The 15808-nt window shown below is 39.0% G+C and overlaps 1 protein-coding gene across 1 annotated transcript in view; it reads left to right on the top strand.

Moving 5' to 3' along the window:
• The window catches only part of Slx4ip (SLX4 interacting protein), a 230927-nt gene extending 215119 nt beyond the window's left edge, over positions 1–15808 (top strand). The window contains 4 exon segments of the mRNA XM_074074342.1: positions 12701–12801; positions 14128–14659; positions 14661–14706; positions 14709–15808. Of these exon segments, the coding sequence (XP_073930443.1) occupies positions 12701–12801; positions 14128–14659; positions 14661–14706; positions 14709–14824 (795 nt within the window). The 3' untranslated portion in view covers positions 14825–15808.

Genomic DNA, 15808 nt, shown 5'->3' with positions numbered 1-15808 from the left:
ATGGGTCAAAGCCAGCCCAGGCAAAAAGTTTACAAGGCTCTATCTCAACAAATAAACTAGGCATGGTGGCATGTTGCTTATACAACATGATCCAAGGCTGGCCCTGAGCAAAAATGCAAGACCCTATAAAAAAAAAATAAGTAAAGCGAAAACGTGTGTCTTAAATGGTAGAGCGCCTGCCTAGCAAGCATGAAGCCCTGAGTTCAAACCCCATTCCTACCACTTAAAAAAACAAATGACATGTAGTGTTAGTGCTTCCTGAAAGTGGATATATGCATGAAGACATCTGGGTAGTCTGCCTGTGCTTTATCTGACCTGTGGCCAAGCTATGAAAATGGCTACCAAGGCTCTGCAGGCCCAGATCCTCACTGTAGCATCTTCTAAGCAGGATTGTTAGGAGGCCTTGACAAGAGACAGTTTATAAGCACTAAATCAAACATTTCTCTTAAGTCAGACTACTATCTTGCACTAATGTATCTCCTAGTATATGAATATAAGTTTATAGTGAAAATTAGTCTCAAGTAATAAGCTACTACAGGCTGGGTTATTTTTAGTTTGGCTGTTGTATTCCGCAGCTGTGAGTAATCCAACCTCTGTGGGCCTTAGCCCCCAGTCAGAGGGAGGGTATCACATTATCTCAAAAATCCTTTCTCACATAGAATTTCTTTCAGAGGAAGCAAATGAAAATGTAGCTAAATAATAGCTATAAAATGATTTTGCACAAAAGAAAGCTTTACTGATACATTTTTAAATTGCAGTAAAAAACTTGGGATAGAGTTATATTACTTTAGGAAAGGTAATTAGAACTTATATGGAAACATTTTAAGCCTTATGTTTTTAGAACAGAAGAAATCAGCTATTTAACAGTGTGACTGTGTACTAGCTTCTGTACCCTAATGACATAATTTTTTTAAACTTTTGTAAGAGAACTCTTACATAAGTATAAATAGGGTCATTAAAGAAAAGAATTCTACATAAGTACTTGATGACTTTTCTTTTCAGGTTTGTCATGATACGCCATTTCTGCTTGTATTTCCTAAACAATAATAGTGGCAGTGGAAGCTAGTAAGTAGAGATCCTGCAACAGTAGAAGTTCTTTGAGTTTGAGGGGAAAAGCTGTTTCCATATTTCAGATTTTCCACAGTATTCTGAACTTGGTTCTTACTTAATAACTGATTGCCAAAATTGTACGCGTTCATTGTGCAAAAAAACTTAAATCCAAATATTCACAAAGAAAATAAAAACTACCCACTACTTCTAGCCCAAAGATAACTTCTGTTACTAACCTAATCTGTATCTCTTCATATTTTATACCTAATAACTGAGATCAATGTGTATTTATTTTAACTAAGTCCCTATTTGTTTATGAATTATAGTGTGTGTCCATTTTTTTAATGATGTTTTTGTATTTCACACTATATAAAATCTTGTATAGTAAGGAAGGTAGCTCTTAGTCTGTCATTTATCTTTCAATCATAAGTCATTGCTATATCATTAAATTCTTTGTCCTCAGATTTATGTTGATCATAATGATAAAAGCTTTAGATTACCTTGGTGTTACATTTTTCAAAAATTAGATATTTAGTTACATTTTCCTCTGGTATTTTTTAGTATTTATTTTAGCTTGAGATGTGAGGTCCTTTTTATTCTGTGTGTTGACAACATCATTCCATTTGTGGTCTTTAGGTTTAAAGGACAGTCGGGTTCTGTCTGCTTATAACAGTAACCCTCAGTTTTATGATACTTATGATAAAGCAGCATCTCTAGGAAGCAGGATCTCCTTTTGCACCTTAGCAGGAAGGCTTCACCAATGCCACTAATGTATTTAGGTTCTCTTCTTTATCCTTCATCTGAGCTATGAAAATGGCAATCAAGGCTATGCAAGGCCAGGTCTTCACTTTATCATCATCCAAGTAGAAGGAGTAATAGGAGGTCCTGACAGGAGACAACATTTAAGCACTAAATTGAACACATCTCTTAAGTCAGACCATTGTTTCATGTTAAAGAATTCTCATCATGCATACAACCTACCTAGGCTGGCTGCTCTCCAGGCAGCTGTAGTCAAGGCTCAAAGTCAGAACATGGTCAACAGATAGTCAAAGAACAGATTAGAGTGACACCCTCAGCAGGGCGTATGGATGGGCAGTTTTCCTTGGACAGAAAAGGGGATTGTTGTAACACCATCCTCACCTGCCTTTTATATGCACTAGCAGGTGGATTATCCTAATGAAAATGTTGGTGGAGGAGATAAAGGTGTTTTTTATTGGTTAGTTTTTCTAGACCATGACAAAGAAAATAAGAAAAATTTCTCAGGTGAGATCATTTTTTTTTAAGATTAAATGTCCTTTGCATATTTGTTACAGTAACTTGAGGTTTTGTTTTTCCTAACAATAAATTCTCCCATATGTTTTGCCAACACTATTGTGAATGAGATGTTTCATGCTGTATCCCCACAAGGGGATCTGCCCTTTGCTGAATTAGATGAGATCAGGCACATTCAGGGTGGTAAAAGCTCATGACCTGTACAGGGATCAAACCCTCTAGAGGGTATAAGATAAGTAGATTAGCTGGGATAAGTTATACTAGGACATATTTGAGTCCTTTAATCCTCTGCTTTTTTCTCATAATGTACCTTTCTATGTGCAGAGACCTATAATAACTCCTTGATGACCAATTATATCCTAAATTTTATTAGGAAAAACATGGTGAGGAAATGATACCAGAGTTAAAATGTAAAGACCTGGCTTTGACCACTGACCCTCCCCTAATTGAAGAACTTCAGACATATCATTTTGCTTCAGAGCATTGGTCCCTGACTTGTTAGGCAGGGTAAAAGTGGTATCTGCAAGCCTTTCCAAGTCTTCCTCAAGATCAAGTGAAATAATAAATATTAAAATGGCTTATAAACTCTGAAGCTCATGTGAGTACTAATTGTCATCATTTCCTTCTTCCCTAGCAAAGAGTTCACTTACATGGCATTAATGCCAGATTCACAGATTGCTATATGTCTTTTCTTCCCTACTTAAAATAAGAAAAATACCTGATAATGGTCATTTGCATGTATTATTTGCCCAGTAAGCTCAGCACCCTCATTTTTTTTTGTTTCCATTTGCTACCTCAACTTCATTTTGCAGCCATAAAAACTGAAATACTAAAAAGTTAAGCGATAAGACCCTCATGTAGCTAGTATGTCAGTGGTGGAAGCTCTGCTGACCAATATCTAGAGGTAGAAGAGGAAGGGTAGAGACCACCCAGCTGAACACTGTTCATTTCCAGTAGCTGCCAGTAGACTCATGTTGAGATAAGACTTTGGAGGAAAGACCCAGTCATTTCTCTAAGGTGATAGGAGTTGGGAGGGAGCAGACATCTCAAGCCTGATTTTCTAAAGGAAGTGCATACTCCTCAGAAGAACACCCACATTGATAGCACAGATAGAGTTCAATATGTAAGTGGATTATGTTTGGAAAACTCATTAGTAAACAGACAGTTTAGAATTCGCTACTCATTTTCCCAAGGAAACGATGTTATGATGGGGACAAGGTTCCCAGACTAGGCCTCAAAAGCTGTTACTATCATGAGATGTGAATTTTGGAAAGAGAGAGCCCAACTTGTCTATATTCAAGGAAAATAGCAAGAGCTATTCCATTCACATCCCTGGGCAGAGGGCCAGGTCTGAGCAGAATTTTGAAATGCGACAATCATCAGTGATGTCTTCCCTCTGGACCCATGCCTCTTTCCCAACAGTGTCCAGGGCTCTTGTCGGCCCCCTTCTGGCCAGCTGTATGCTTAGATTACATCATACCCGCCTCTGTCCTCTCCATCCTCTCCAGGGCCATGTTGGAAGAGAGATCAGCATTCTAAATGAAGAGCTGGCTACCTTGCTGTAGGTGCTGGCATTTGTCAGCCATAGGTAACCCCAAAGATAGGCCCCTTCCCGTTAAGTTACACTATATTTCTCACAGATACTTCCCTTCTACTTTTTTTTTTTTTTTTTTTTGCAGTACTGAAGCTTGAATTCAGGGCCTTCACCTTGAGCCACTCTGCCAGCCCTTTTTGTGAAGGGTTTTTCGAGATAGGGTCTCGCGAACTCTTTGCCCTGGCTGGCATCGAACCGCGATCCTCCTGATTTCCACCTCCTAAGTAGCTAGGATTACAGGCATGAGCCACCAGCACCCAGCTCCCCTTCTACTTTTAAAGTAAGGGTTAACCTATGATTCATGATTGAAATTAAAAGATGTGTATTATTATGTTTTTCTAGTCAAAATTAAATAGCTTTCATTCAGCTCTGGTCAATGATTGTGTTCATCTCCATCGTCCAATGTTAACAGTGCTGGTCCAAATCTACATATTCTTCAAAATGTCCATGATTTTTGTCATGACACTTGTCTGGCATCAGGACTCAACAGTGAGAGATAAACTTGATCAGGATTTATTTTTAGCTTCTTGAGAGTAGGTGAATGCAAATTGGAAAAATCCCTCTGAAGTATGTACTTCCTACAAAACTACTTCCTGGAGTCTTTTTTCACTGATTTCATTTTTAGAGTAACATTTGTTGCAGCTACTTATTGGTACTTTCCTAGATCTACATACCACAGTATCCTACTCATCAGTTCAGAAGAAAAAAACTTAAAGGTTTCAAGAATAACTTGTGTGTCAAGATCATCAGCAGCCTAACCTTACTTCCCCTTACAAGCCCGTCTTTTCATGGGTAGCAGAGAAGTGAAGTACTTGCAAGAATGACTTAGGGCAGAGTAGTGTAGAAAAAAAGACTCATCCCTCACTATGCGTACTGGGCAAATGACTTGGCCTCATTGAGCATCAGTTTCCTCCCCTCTGAAATGGGGAATGTTGTCCCTGCCTAATAGGCATCTCATACAGACCCATTTACCAGGTTTTAGTCCCTAAACTGTATGCTTTGCCTATGGCATCTCCAAAACACGTGTCACAACCACCATCACTGTCTTTAAAGAAACAATCTTAATCCAGTGGACTTCATTAAGGTACTACTTTTCCATTTTACCACCTTTTTGCTTCAGTTCCTTTGAGTCTACCCTTTGATTGTCTATTAAGAGTCTAGTCCACCTGTTTTGCCCTTTTCACTTCCTTATTATCAAATAATTTAAGAAATAATTAGAAGTGAAATTTTGGAAGGAGACTGCACCCTCATTTTCAAGACATTTGTCTCTGAGTAGCCTCATTGCATTGTAGTCTAAGATTGTAGTCACTCCCGTATTAGTGCTTTGTTGGACTGTTTCTCTGTAACTAACTTGGCCTTTCATAATATCTCACATTTCAGGACCCTGATACACCTGAAAACCATTAGGCCTTGCACTTAAAAGACTAACTTCTTTTTGCCTTATCATAATTAAGTCATAAAGAACTCAAGACGGTTCCGGTTTTATACTTCAATATTATGTGCTCCCAGAATAAACTGATATAATATATTGTCCTTTGCTTTTATTGTATGCAAAAAGTTTTTATTGTTTTCAGGGTGCAGAGGGTTGTCACATGTAATAACTTATTCAGTGCAACAAACGTTAGAAGAGATTGTATCAGTCTTGAACCTTTTTCATTTTCGAGGGACAGGAAGGCCAAGTCAAAATGGCTTAGCCAAAAAAGAAAAAAAAAAAGGAAGGTTTTTGGCTCCTGTCCCTGAGAAGTCTAGACTTCAGGTAGAGCTTGATCAGAGGCACAAAGAATCACCATTCTTGGCTCTGCCTTCTGCTGTGTTGGCTTTATTCTCAGCCTATATGTAGTGGTTGGTCCTGGCAGCTGTAGGTCTTTACCTTCCAAGAAAAAACAGAGCAGACCTCTGTCAGGACAACTGTGCCCCGTGAACTTCTTTGAACTAGAAAACTCAATACTCCAATTGGCCTGGACTGTCCCGGACCTATTTTTGGAGTCATCTGTAGAGACAAGGTCTGCTAAAATGGATGGACATCAGATGAGGGTAGGAGACATGATCCCTCAGAATAAAATCTTGAATATTGTTTCTAGGAAATGAATATATTTTGCAGAGATACTATTTTTCAGCCCTTTTTTTAATAAATGAGGAAATTGATACCCAGAGATCTGAAACCCAGATAATCAGTTTTCCAAATCTCTTAGCCAGATAGTAACCAAGAGGTAATTGGAGTGAAGGATTTCTGATTCAAGAGTTCTATCTTCTTTCTACAACCTCCAACTCTGACCATTAGAGAATGGCTAGTGGGCAGAGAGGAGAGAGTACTGCACAGGGAAGGCCTCCTGGATCCCATTCTCCTCCTAGTTAAGTGTGGCCTTAGACACTTCTTACGCTTTGTGTGTCTCATTCTTCTCATCTGTCAAATAGTGACAATATCTTCCCTGACCTCTTTGAGGCCCAGGTAAGTATCGTGAAATGGGCTTTAAGAATCACATAAGTTCTTTAGGAATGTAAGACATCCTTTCCTTTTTACAAACTCCATGTGGTTTATGAAGACATTGGATTTTGTTTTGCAATAATGTCAAGAAAATTTGTCTCGTGCCAAAGTGTGCTTCACATACCTCACTGCATTTAGATTTTTCAAACAGTAATGAAACATAGATGAGAAACCAGCCATCAAGGGGTTGAGAAACTGGCCCTGGCACAAGCCAACAATGAGTGTGACACTTTGGACTCCACCCTCCCTCACTTTTGCACTCTGCATCATCCTGATTTGGTCAACTCTGGGCAGACCACTCTCAGCAGAGGTGATCATGAGGAACTGAGAAAGAGTAGCATTTTGAGTGTGCCCTGAGAATATATTCTGCTGCTTTTAAAACTTTTAAAAGCGTAATTTTTATTTGTGGGTGTATAAAACAGAATCAGAAGGAATGCCTATACATAACCACAAAGGGCTGGTATGTAGCTTAATGGTTGAGTGCTTGCCTAGCATGCACGAGGTCCTAAGTTCAATCCCAGCACCAAAAAAGACCAAAAAAAAAAAAAAAAATCCCTGTATATAACCACAAGAAAACAGATGCAACCCTCAAAAGATAAAGAGTACCACATTCCTGCATTAAGTACTATATTGAAAAATCTCACAGCACCAAAGAGCCTTTTTTTCTTTATTGCCTTTATATGATATTTTACAACCCTGAAAACAATAGTTTGGTGGGATAGTTCCTGAAACAGGTTTTTATCCATGGCTATGAGCATATTAGGAGGACCATATGGTAGCCCATGTGGTCACAGTGAGGTGGGATTGACTGGTATATCCACAGAGCTCTTGGAGTAATTAGTGGCCAGATACCATGGCCTTAAGGGTCTCCCTTCCCTCCCCCCATCCTAACCTCAACTACTATTAATGTCCCTGGGCCTGTAGGCAGATGCTAGAGAGCTGGCTAGAGAACTTTCCTAACAGGCCATGTTTGTCAGATAGTCATTGGCTTTGCCATCTTGTGTTGTTTGCCCAGATTAAATTAGGTCCTCACCAACCTTCCTGGGCTGTGGTGGTAGAAATAATACCTTTCTCACTAAGCTGTATTTCTCTATTCCACCTTACTGCAGAAATCTTCCAAAATAATGCCTAGACCTGTGTGACCAGTGTGGTAGCCAATGGCCACATTTGCCTACTGAGCATTTGAAATGTGGTAAATCAGAAATGATGTACTGTAAGTATAAAATAAGTACAAGCTTTCACAGATTTAGTGTATAAAACATCTCAGTATTTTATATTGATTACATGTTATGATTTCTATATTTTGTTAAATAATATATATTGAAATTTAATTTCACCAGTTTACTTTTTTAATGGAGGTCTAGCACATTTCAAGTTACTTGTGCACCTCACATTATATTTCTACTGGAGAGTTCTGGTCTCCATTATGTCTCCATGTCTCTCCGAACCCTATCTCAGGTAGGCTTGGTTCCCACACTTCACCCAGAACAGCTAATGTCAGGGCTACCTTCCTTTTAGTAATTGGTTTTCACTCATAACTGGTCAGTATTCCACACAATTTTCACTTTCACTGACATTTCATTTCTCACTTTTATTCTTCTCTTACCCCTAGGGATATTATGTTACCTTGATTATTTTTTTTCTCTTTATTCATCAGTGGTTCCCTCATAGTCGCCTTTCTTGAATCTTCTTTATCTTCTCAACTTCTTTTTTTTTAATCCAAACTCATTCCCCAATAGAACACATTTTGACCCATTGATGGCTTTAAGTACAATCTTTGAGTGCTTCCAAGCTTTATGTCTGCAACTCAGACTCCCTCTTCCAGGAACCTGTACCTGTATTGTCTACTCAGCATTTCTACTTAGATATCCAGGAGGACTATTAAAGTTTACATTTCTGTCTAAGTCCATTTGTGCTGCCATAATAATACCTGAAATTGAGTAATTTATAAAGGACAGAAATTTATTTCTCACTTTTCTAGAGACCGAGAAGTTCAAGAGCAAGGCACCGGCAGGTTCATTGTCTGACAGAGGTATGATCTCTGCTTCCAAGATGGCACCTTATTGCTGTATCTTCCGGAGGAGAGGAGGAATGCGGTGACCTCATATGGTGGAAGGAAGAGGGCAAGCTGGACAAACTCCTTCCATCAAGCTCTTTTAAAAGGGCACCTGATTCCAGTTATGAGTGCAGAGACTTCATGGTTTAATCACATCCTAAAGGCTGTACCTCTTAATGCTATTAAGAATTTTGGAAGGGCCCTAGTCAAACCACAGTAACACCTACAACTGATTTCTTGGTTCTCCTTCTCTAAGCCTGACCCTCCCCAGTATTTCCTATAATGGCAAAGGGCAACTTCCTTTATGCAGCTAGATTTAAACTGCAGACTTTTCTTTTTTCATCTTTGATTTTTTTCTCTTTTTTCATCTTTTGACTTTTCTTCCCTACCCCCATATCCAATCTATTAGCACATTCTGTTGAGTCTCGTTTTAAATCATATTCTCCTTCTCTCCACCACTCACCCCCTGCAAGAACCATTATTTCTGAGTGGATCATTGGTGTGTCTTCCTATCTCCATCCTTGTCCCTCTGTGACACCCAAGATAACTCTTCTCAGAACTTTCCATGGGTATTATCATCTTCCTTATTTTAATAAAATACACTACCCTTAAAAAATGCCTATAAGATTTATCCTTTCCACCACCAGTATACAAGCATACCTTACTTGCTCTCTGACCCCTTGCCCTGGTTTACTTTTCAGTCTCTCCACCCTTCCAGGCATGCTCTGTCCTCAGGGCCTAAGTGCTGTTCCTCATAAGCTCATGGAATTTGTCTTTCACTCAGGTCTCTATGTGAAGCTCACTTTGCTGCCTACATAGCCTTCTCTGACCCCTATATCCAAAATAATACCTAGTGGCCTTTTAGATATTTATTTTTCCTCAAAGCATAATCACTGCCTGACACATTATATGTTTGTTTCTTGTTTCTCCCATTGAGAAACAAGAGGTCTTTTTCTGTTGGTCCACATCCTTTTCCCCAAGGGACCCATGCTGTGTTTTGTATAGAGTTCACTGTTTCCTGATTGGATCATTCTGCCATTCTGCTCAGTTACCAATTCCATGTGCCTTTAGAGTGGAAATTCATTAACTTCTGTGTATCACAATCACTGACCCCACCCCCTAGAGATACAAATGCAGTATATTCTGGGTGGAATCCAAAACACTGCTTAACAGCTCCCCAAGTGATTTTGATGCCTGGGGTATCCCAACCATACTTTGCAAAATGCTGTCTCATTATACCAGATTACATTTTGTTTCTCTGTTGCTCTCCCTTGTTGAGTATTGTATGTATATCAGCAATGTTTGAGTCACCTGGGAACCTAAATATAGATCTCCTAGCCCCACACCAGCTGCTGTGAATCAGAACTTTGAGGGATGGGTCTTAGGAATCTATATTTTAAAAAATCTCCCTCAGGAAGCATGTTTTAATTGCCCAGCTTATTTTGGTGGGAACTCTCTCTGTCATCCTTTCTGTCCAAGGATTTAAAAGTGGTCAGACCAGACAGTGTGAGGGTTCTGTCTTTTATCATCACACTGGCTCAGCTCAGCCCTCCCCTTAGATCTGTACTAGGGTATATATGCTTGGAATGGATTCAGCCTTGGGGTGCATTCACTGGTCCACAGAGATTGAAAAAAAAAAAGGATTTGCCCTTTGCCCTGGGACCTGCCTGGGCTGCTCAAGTGCTGAGTCAGGGAATCTCCCTGCATTAGATTTCTGGGGCAGTGGCCTTGCCCTACTTCTGTTTTGGTACTCTTTACAGATAGAAAGTTTTACCAAAAATTAAAATGAGGAAGAGGGTGGGGGTTTGGCAGGTGGCCAGATATGGAGTATATCAAGGAATGGTATTTGCAGAATTTTCTTTCTTGGCCTAGACTAAGAGCTAGCTTTCAAGTTGTGAAGAATCAGTTCTGGTTAATCCGCTTCTTAAGTACCCAAGTGCTTACTCTGAACTTTGGATGGCCAAGTGTAGCCTCCTTGAATATGTTGGATTGGTCCATATTCATTGTAGAAGATGAAGGACTCATTGGTCTCACAGAATCTAAAATGTAGATTCATGTGAGCCTGGAGGCACTTGCAACCTTCCCAACACACACCATAGATTTGCACCTTGGAGTTTTGCCTCTGGGTAAGCCACATTTTTATGCCAGAAGTGAAAAGTATTAATAATCAAGATGTATCCCTTTGAGAAATGTATTCCCAGGTGATAGGTGTTTCCTTAGGAATACCTGGAGGGCAGGAGACCAGAGGCTGTGATTTAGTGACAAAGGGGAGTGAACTGACCCTAGAATTGTAAAAATAAGAGATTTCTAATGAGACCTGACAGTTCAAGGTCTGAAGAAGGAGGCTAATATTTTTTTTCCTGTCCACCCAGTCTTAATACAAATGTAAGTATGTTCTTGTTCAACAAATTGCCAAATGTGGTTTTAATTTGTAAGCAAGAGCCCCTGCCTTGCCTTTGTCTTCCATTTTTTTCTTTTCCTTTTATATTTCCCTTTTTTATAGCCAAGTCACAGGTTTTGCACTTTCAAACTGGACATTTCTTTATGTCACTCTGTCACCTTTTCTGTTGTCCTTTTTTTTCTAAAGACACTTTCCTACATTGTTGTCAGGAATTTGTGATTAGTGGATTGCTCTGTTTTTGAAGTTCCCAAAAGAATACATCTGCTGTGTAAAATGAATTTTAAAAATAAATAAAGCAATGATTGAATCCAATCTGAGATTTGAAGAGAGTGTCACTATCACGGCATCATGCTTTATGTAGTGTATGCAGAATCTATTGTTGTTATTTATGACCCTGTCTGCCTTCCATTGTGGACTTCTTCCAGCCTTGGGGAATTTACATCATTCCTAATAGCAAAAGGCTTTCTGGTTCCCACAGAGTTGTTCAAAGCCTGACTCATGCTCTTTATGTTAATTGTTCAGCTCTGAAAATACAGCACTTACAGGGTGTGGTTGTAAGAGGAAAATCTACTGTACTTATAGGGCATGTTTAGAAGTGTTTCACACATAAATCTCCATCGTTCCCAATCTCTCACAGTCTCTCTCTCTCTGATTAAGCTTTTGGTCTACCAGTAAATTTTAGAAATACAAAACCAGAAGAATAACACATCAAAATGCAGTATAATCCAATAAAGCCAATAATACTCCATTCACTAACTGTTAAAACTCACTTGGATTATAACCAGATATGACTTTGAGTGATATTGGCCTGAGTCTGAAGCCATAGGTAGTGTTAGAGAACTAAAAGCTCCATAACTCAATGGTGTGGGCAGTTACTGAGTAAAGCCCATCACATTCATCTGGAAGAATACCAGGCATAATAATAATGGCTGGTGTCCACCAGGTTGTCTGAAGTTCTCACTGTTCATTGCCATGTAATAAATAAATTAAGTAAGGCAAGGACCTTATGATAACTTACTGTTCCTTGTGGTGGTAACATTTTATTGGAATTTGATGTGGAAGAATATTTAGTGTCTCAGAAAACAAGAAAAATCAACTCTTTGTTTGGATTATCAACTTGCTAGCCAAAAGGAAAAGATTCCAAAAGCATGACATGAGTCAATGGTGACAAAGGTTGGGAGAATTTTATATTTTATAATTAATTTCATCCTTAGGAAGCTTCCATGAGCATGTAAAAAAGTATATGGGTCAGTAATGTATGAATTTTATAAAATTATGGTAGTGGCTAGTACAAGAAAAAGAAGAAACTTCCAAACTTTTTAGTATCCAAGAATGACAAACTCCATTCTCAAGATGCCCATACTAAAAGGTTTAACTTGATTTAGTCTTGATGGTTACAAAGGCTATATTTCTGGTTTTTGTAAATAGAGAAAAAGTGGGGAATTCTTACAATAACCAGGGTACTAATCACTGTGCCAAAAATCTCTTCTCATAAATATGTTGCCTGGCTCAGTGATTCTGGACTTTTGTCACAGTTCAGGCTGTGGAGATAGCAGATATTGTGGTCCAGAGTTCCCAATGGCTTAGAATCAGCAACTTTTGCATTACAGTCCTAAATGTTTGTGGTACATATTAATATGTGAAGTGTATGGACTACATGTTTCAAAGAAGTTGTGATTTACCAGAAAGTCCTAGAAGAAAGTTAAAACAGCATATAACAGTAAGCAGCTTCATTTATCTTTACAGAAATAAAGCTGGTCATCTGAGTTTTCAGAATGTAACTGTTTTCTCTCATGTTCAGCTAATAAATTTCTGATTGAATTTTGTTATCTTTTGGAGTAGACAGAAGGAGCTCTCTACGGAGTGTCTGATTATTTTCCTGAGTATGCAAAGAGTCAACTTTCTCCCAGTGCAAAACTTAAGAGAAATGCTCTGAATGAAATGTAGGTCCATTGTGTTTCCTTTTTCTCAATTTCTGACTGCCTGGATGGATGGATTGATGGATGGATCAATCATCTGAAGTCTAGAATTAAAGAAGATTACATGGAACCTAATCACAAAAACCCTCTGGCAGTGATCTTGCCCTTAGTCACATACTTGCCCTTTCTGCCTTCCTGACTATTTCTCTTGCTTTCTGAGCAGTGGGAATAGTGTCCTTGCTTCACAGGTATGTTGCAAGGAGTAATTAATTATAAGTTCTTTGAAGATGAAAAGCACCCGGTGGTGGTGTGTTTCATACAACTTTCAGGTTACTACAGACAGATCTAAAAAACTACGTTCCTTTTCTAAGATGCTTGTTCCAACTTCAGTATAATTATGTTAATCCTTGTGCTCCTGATAGCAACAGGAAGAACATGAATATATATGTTTCCATGTTAATGCTTAGCCAAAATATGTATTTCAGCTTCAATGTTTTGAGTTTGATGGCTGAAATTTCTTGACACCAACTTCTTGCCACAGTGAAGGTCTTTAATCTCTAAATTTTCCCTTTGTAGTTTCTGTCCTGCCCCTCAAACTTTATTTTAAAATTAGAGCTAAGTTTATCTTGTCTATTGTGTGTCCTGTAGAAAAGGGGTGTAAGTAGGTAGGCAGATTGCTAGATAGATAGATATGGATGGATGGACTGACAGACATATCAGTGTGACAGACATATTGGCTGCCATGTTCGTACTTTGTTTCCTCTCATGCTGGCTATCTGAAATTTTTTCTAAGACATGTCAAGTGCTTTTAATTGAGTATTGCTCCCATATGGTTGATGAACAAGCCTGGCATCCACTAAATAGTGGTTATATCTGAGTAATATCATGAGAGCATCAGCAAGAAATTGCAGATTTTATTCTTTACTCACAAATAGAAATTATATGTGGTGCGTATTTTTGTACATGTGCATGCACACACACATACTCAATCTGAATTTGGATATATCTGAGCATCTACTTCTAGGAAAAAATAATATATCAACTATAGGCAATATTGACCCTTATATGAATATCTACTTGCTTTAGGAAAAAATGTGAACTCCATCTTAACCCAATGATCATAAAACAAAATACATCCTAGTATATTGGAAAATGAGGTTATTGCTTAATCCAGTCCATATTTAAACAATATACATTTGGGGATTTAGGGAGGCAAAGAGAAGACAGGTAATGCATGCCTTGTTTTTCAGGTGTAGGAAATGTGGGAAGGGGAATTTGGAGGAAAACATACCATTATAGCTTCACACAGCATGCAGTCTTTGTGGTTGTTTGTTGGTTTGTTTGTTTTAGTGTGAAAAGAACTGAAACAAAAAGCACAGACAGGGACACCATGGGAACTAATAGTGACTCAATGATTGCAGAGGCACCATGAAGGAGGGATGAAGGTCGGGCCTCTTCCAGTCCTCCATCAGAATCTGTGGGGCAGGGAGAGGATTACATAAAGGCAGCAGAGAGCCACTGGGGGCTTCCTGTACAAAAGCTGGAAAATGTTAATCTGATCCAGCCAGAAGATACTAGCAGCCAGCAAAAACCTCATCCTGGGGAGCAGTTAGAGACAGAGCTTCTAAGTGGGAGCCCTGTCTATAGCTATGAGTCAGCATCACCAGGTCCAAAGCAAAGTCCACGAACAGCCAAAACACAACAGAAACTCAGGAACTATGGCTCTGAGGAAGACTCCAACCACCACAAGAGAGTTTCTCTTGGAAGTGATCGATTAGTCCCAGGAGAAATAATGGTGGAAAAAAGCACAGCTGTCAGTGTTTTGCCAACTTCAGAGTTGTCAGATCCGGGGTTACTTTTTAAACAAGATTTGGCAAAAAAACATGTCTAAGGAAGAACTGCATGTTTTGGAAGATCTTTCCAGACATCTTTGAAAAATAACCCAGGGCAGGCGCAGCAAACTAGCTCTGCCACAAATGCTAAAAGATTATCTACAATTCAGGACAGTTCAACCAAAAAAAGAAAGAAATTGCAAAATTGTAGTTAAGAATTTAGTGCCCAAATTTGTGACAAGAGCACCACATGTATAGTTACTGAGATTTAAAAGGGAATAATTGGAATGATTATTTTAAATAAAAATACATATATCTGTGTTGGGTTTAACTTTTCATGCAGTCATCTCCAGGAGGCTGTATGCTTATTCTAACAACATTACTACCTTCTTGTCAAATTTTGTAACTATTTAGAAATTATTTTATTGATAAAGAGCCATTCACATTGTCAAGGAGACCATTTGTGCAAGGATTTTATGGAAAAACCAATCATGTGCACCTTCTTTGACACTTTGTGCAGATATCGGGAATAATGTACCAAAGTGCTGCAGTTCAGTTCTAAAACTACAGTCGATCCTCTTGCTTCTCAGCCTGAGTAGGGGATGGTGAAAACAGACTAATGTTTCTCTACATGTGGTTTTAGGACCAGCATCACTGTCTAGAAACATATTAGAAATGCAGGTATTGGGCCCCAGCACAGACTTGCTGAATGAGAAACTGGAGGATTCTGAAATATGCTCAAGTTTGAAAACTTCTGAGCTAACTGAAGACTCCCTAGAGTTTATTTCCTCCAGTCTGGCTCCCATAGCCTCCAGCCTTTAGCCAGGGTCAGTTGTGGACATGTACACCCTGGTGCTCCCACAAACTTGTAAAACACCCGGATTCAGTTTATGAGTCACTCTGTTCCCAGGTTTTACAGTATGACAGCCATAACACCTAGGGAGCTGTTACTTACACTTATAATTGCCGGAAGTTTATGGATAATTCATCCCAGCATTAGGGGAAGATATGGGAGAGGCTTGCTTTTGCTCAGCCATGTTCCTGTTCCTGCCCCAACCTCCAAGATTTTGTTTACCAACACTCAGGGGGAACTCACTGGCTATAGTTTCCAATTTCCTATTTGGAATGCTGAAATATTACATAGCCTGCTCTCAAGAAAGACAAAAAGAAACCAATTAAAAACAAAAGCCCAAGAGATC

The sequence above is a fragment of the Castor canadensis genome, chromosome 5 (genome assembly GCF_047511655.1).
Source record: "Castor canadensis chromosome 5, mCasCan1.hap1v2, whole genome shotgun sequence".
Lineage (NCBI taxonomy): Eukaryota > Metazoa > Chordata > Mammalia > Rodentia > Castoridae > Castor > Castor canadensis.
Note: the sequence above shows the minus strand (reverse complement) of the source record. Positions and strands in the feature narration are given on the sequence as shown.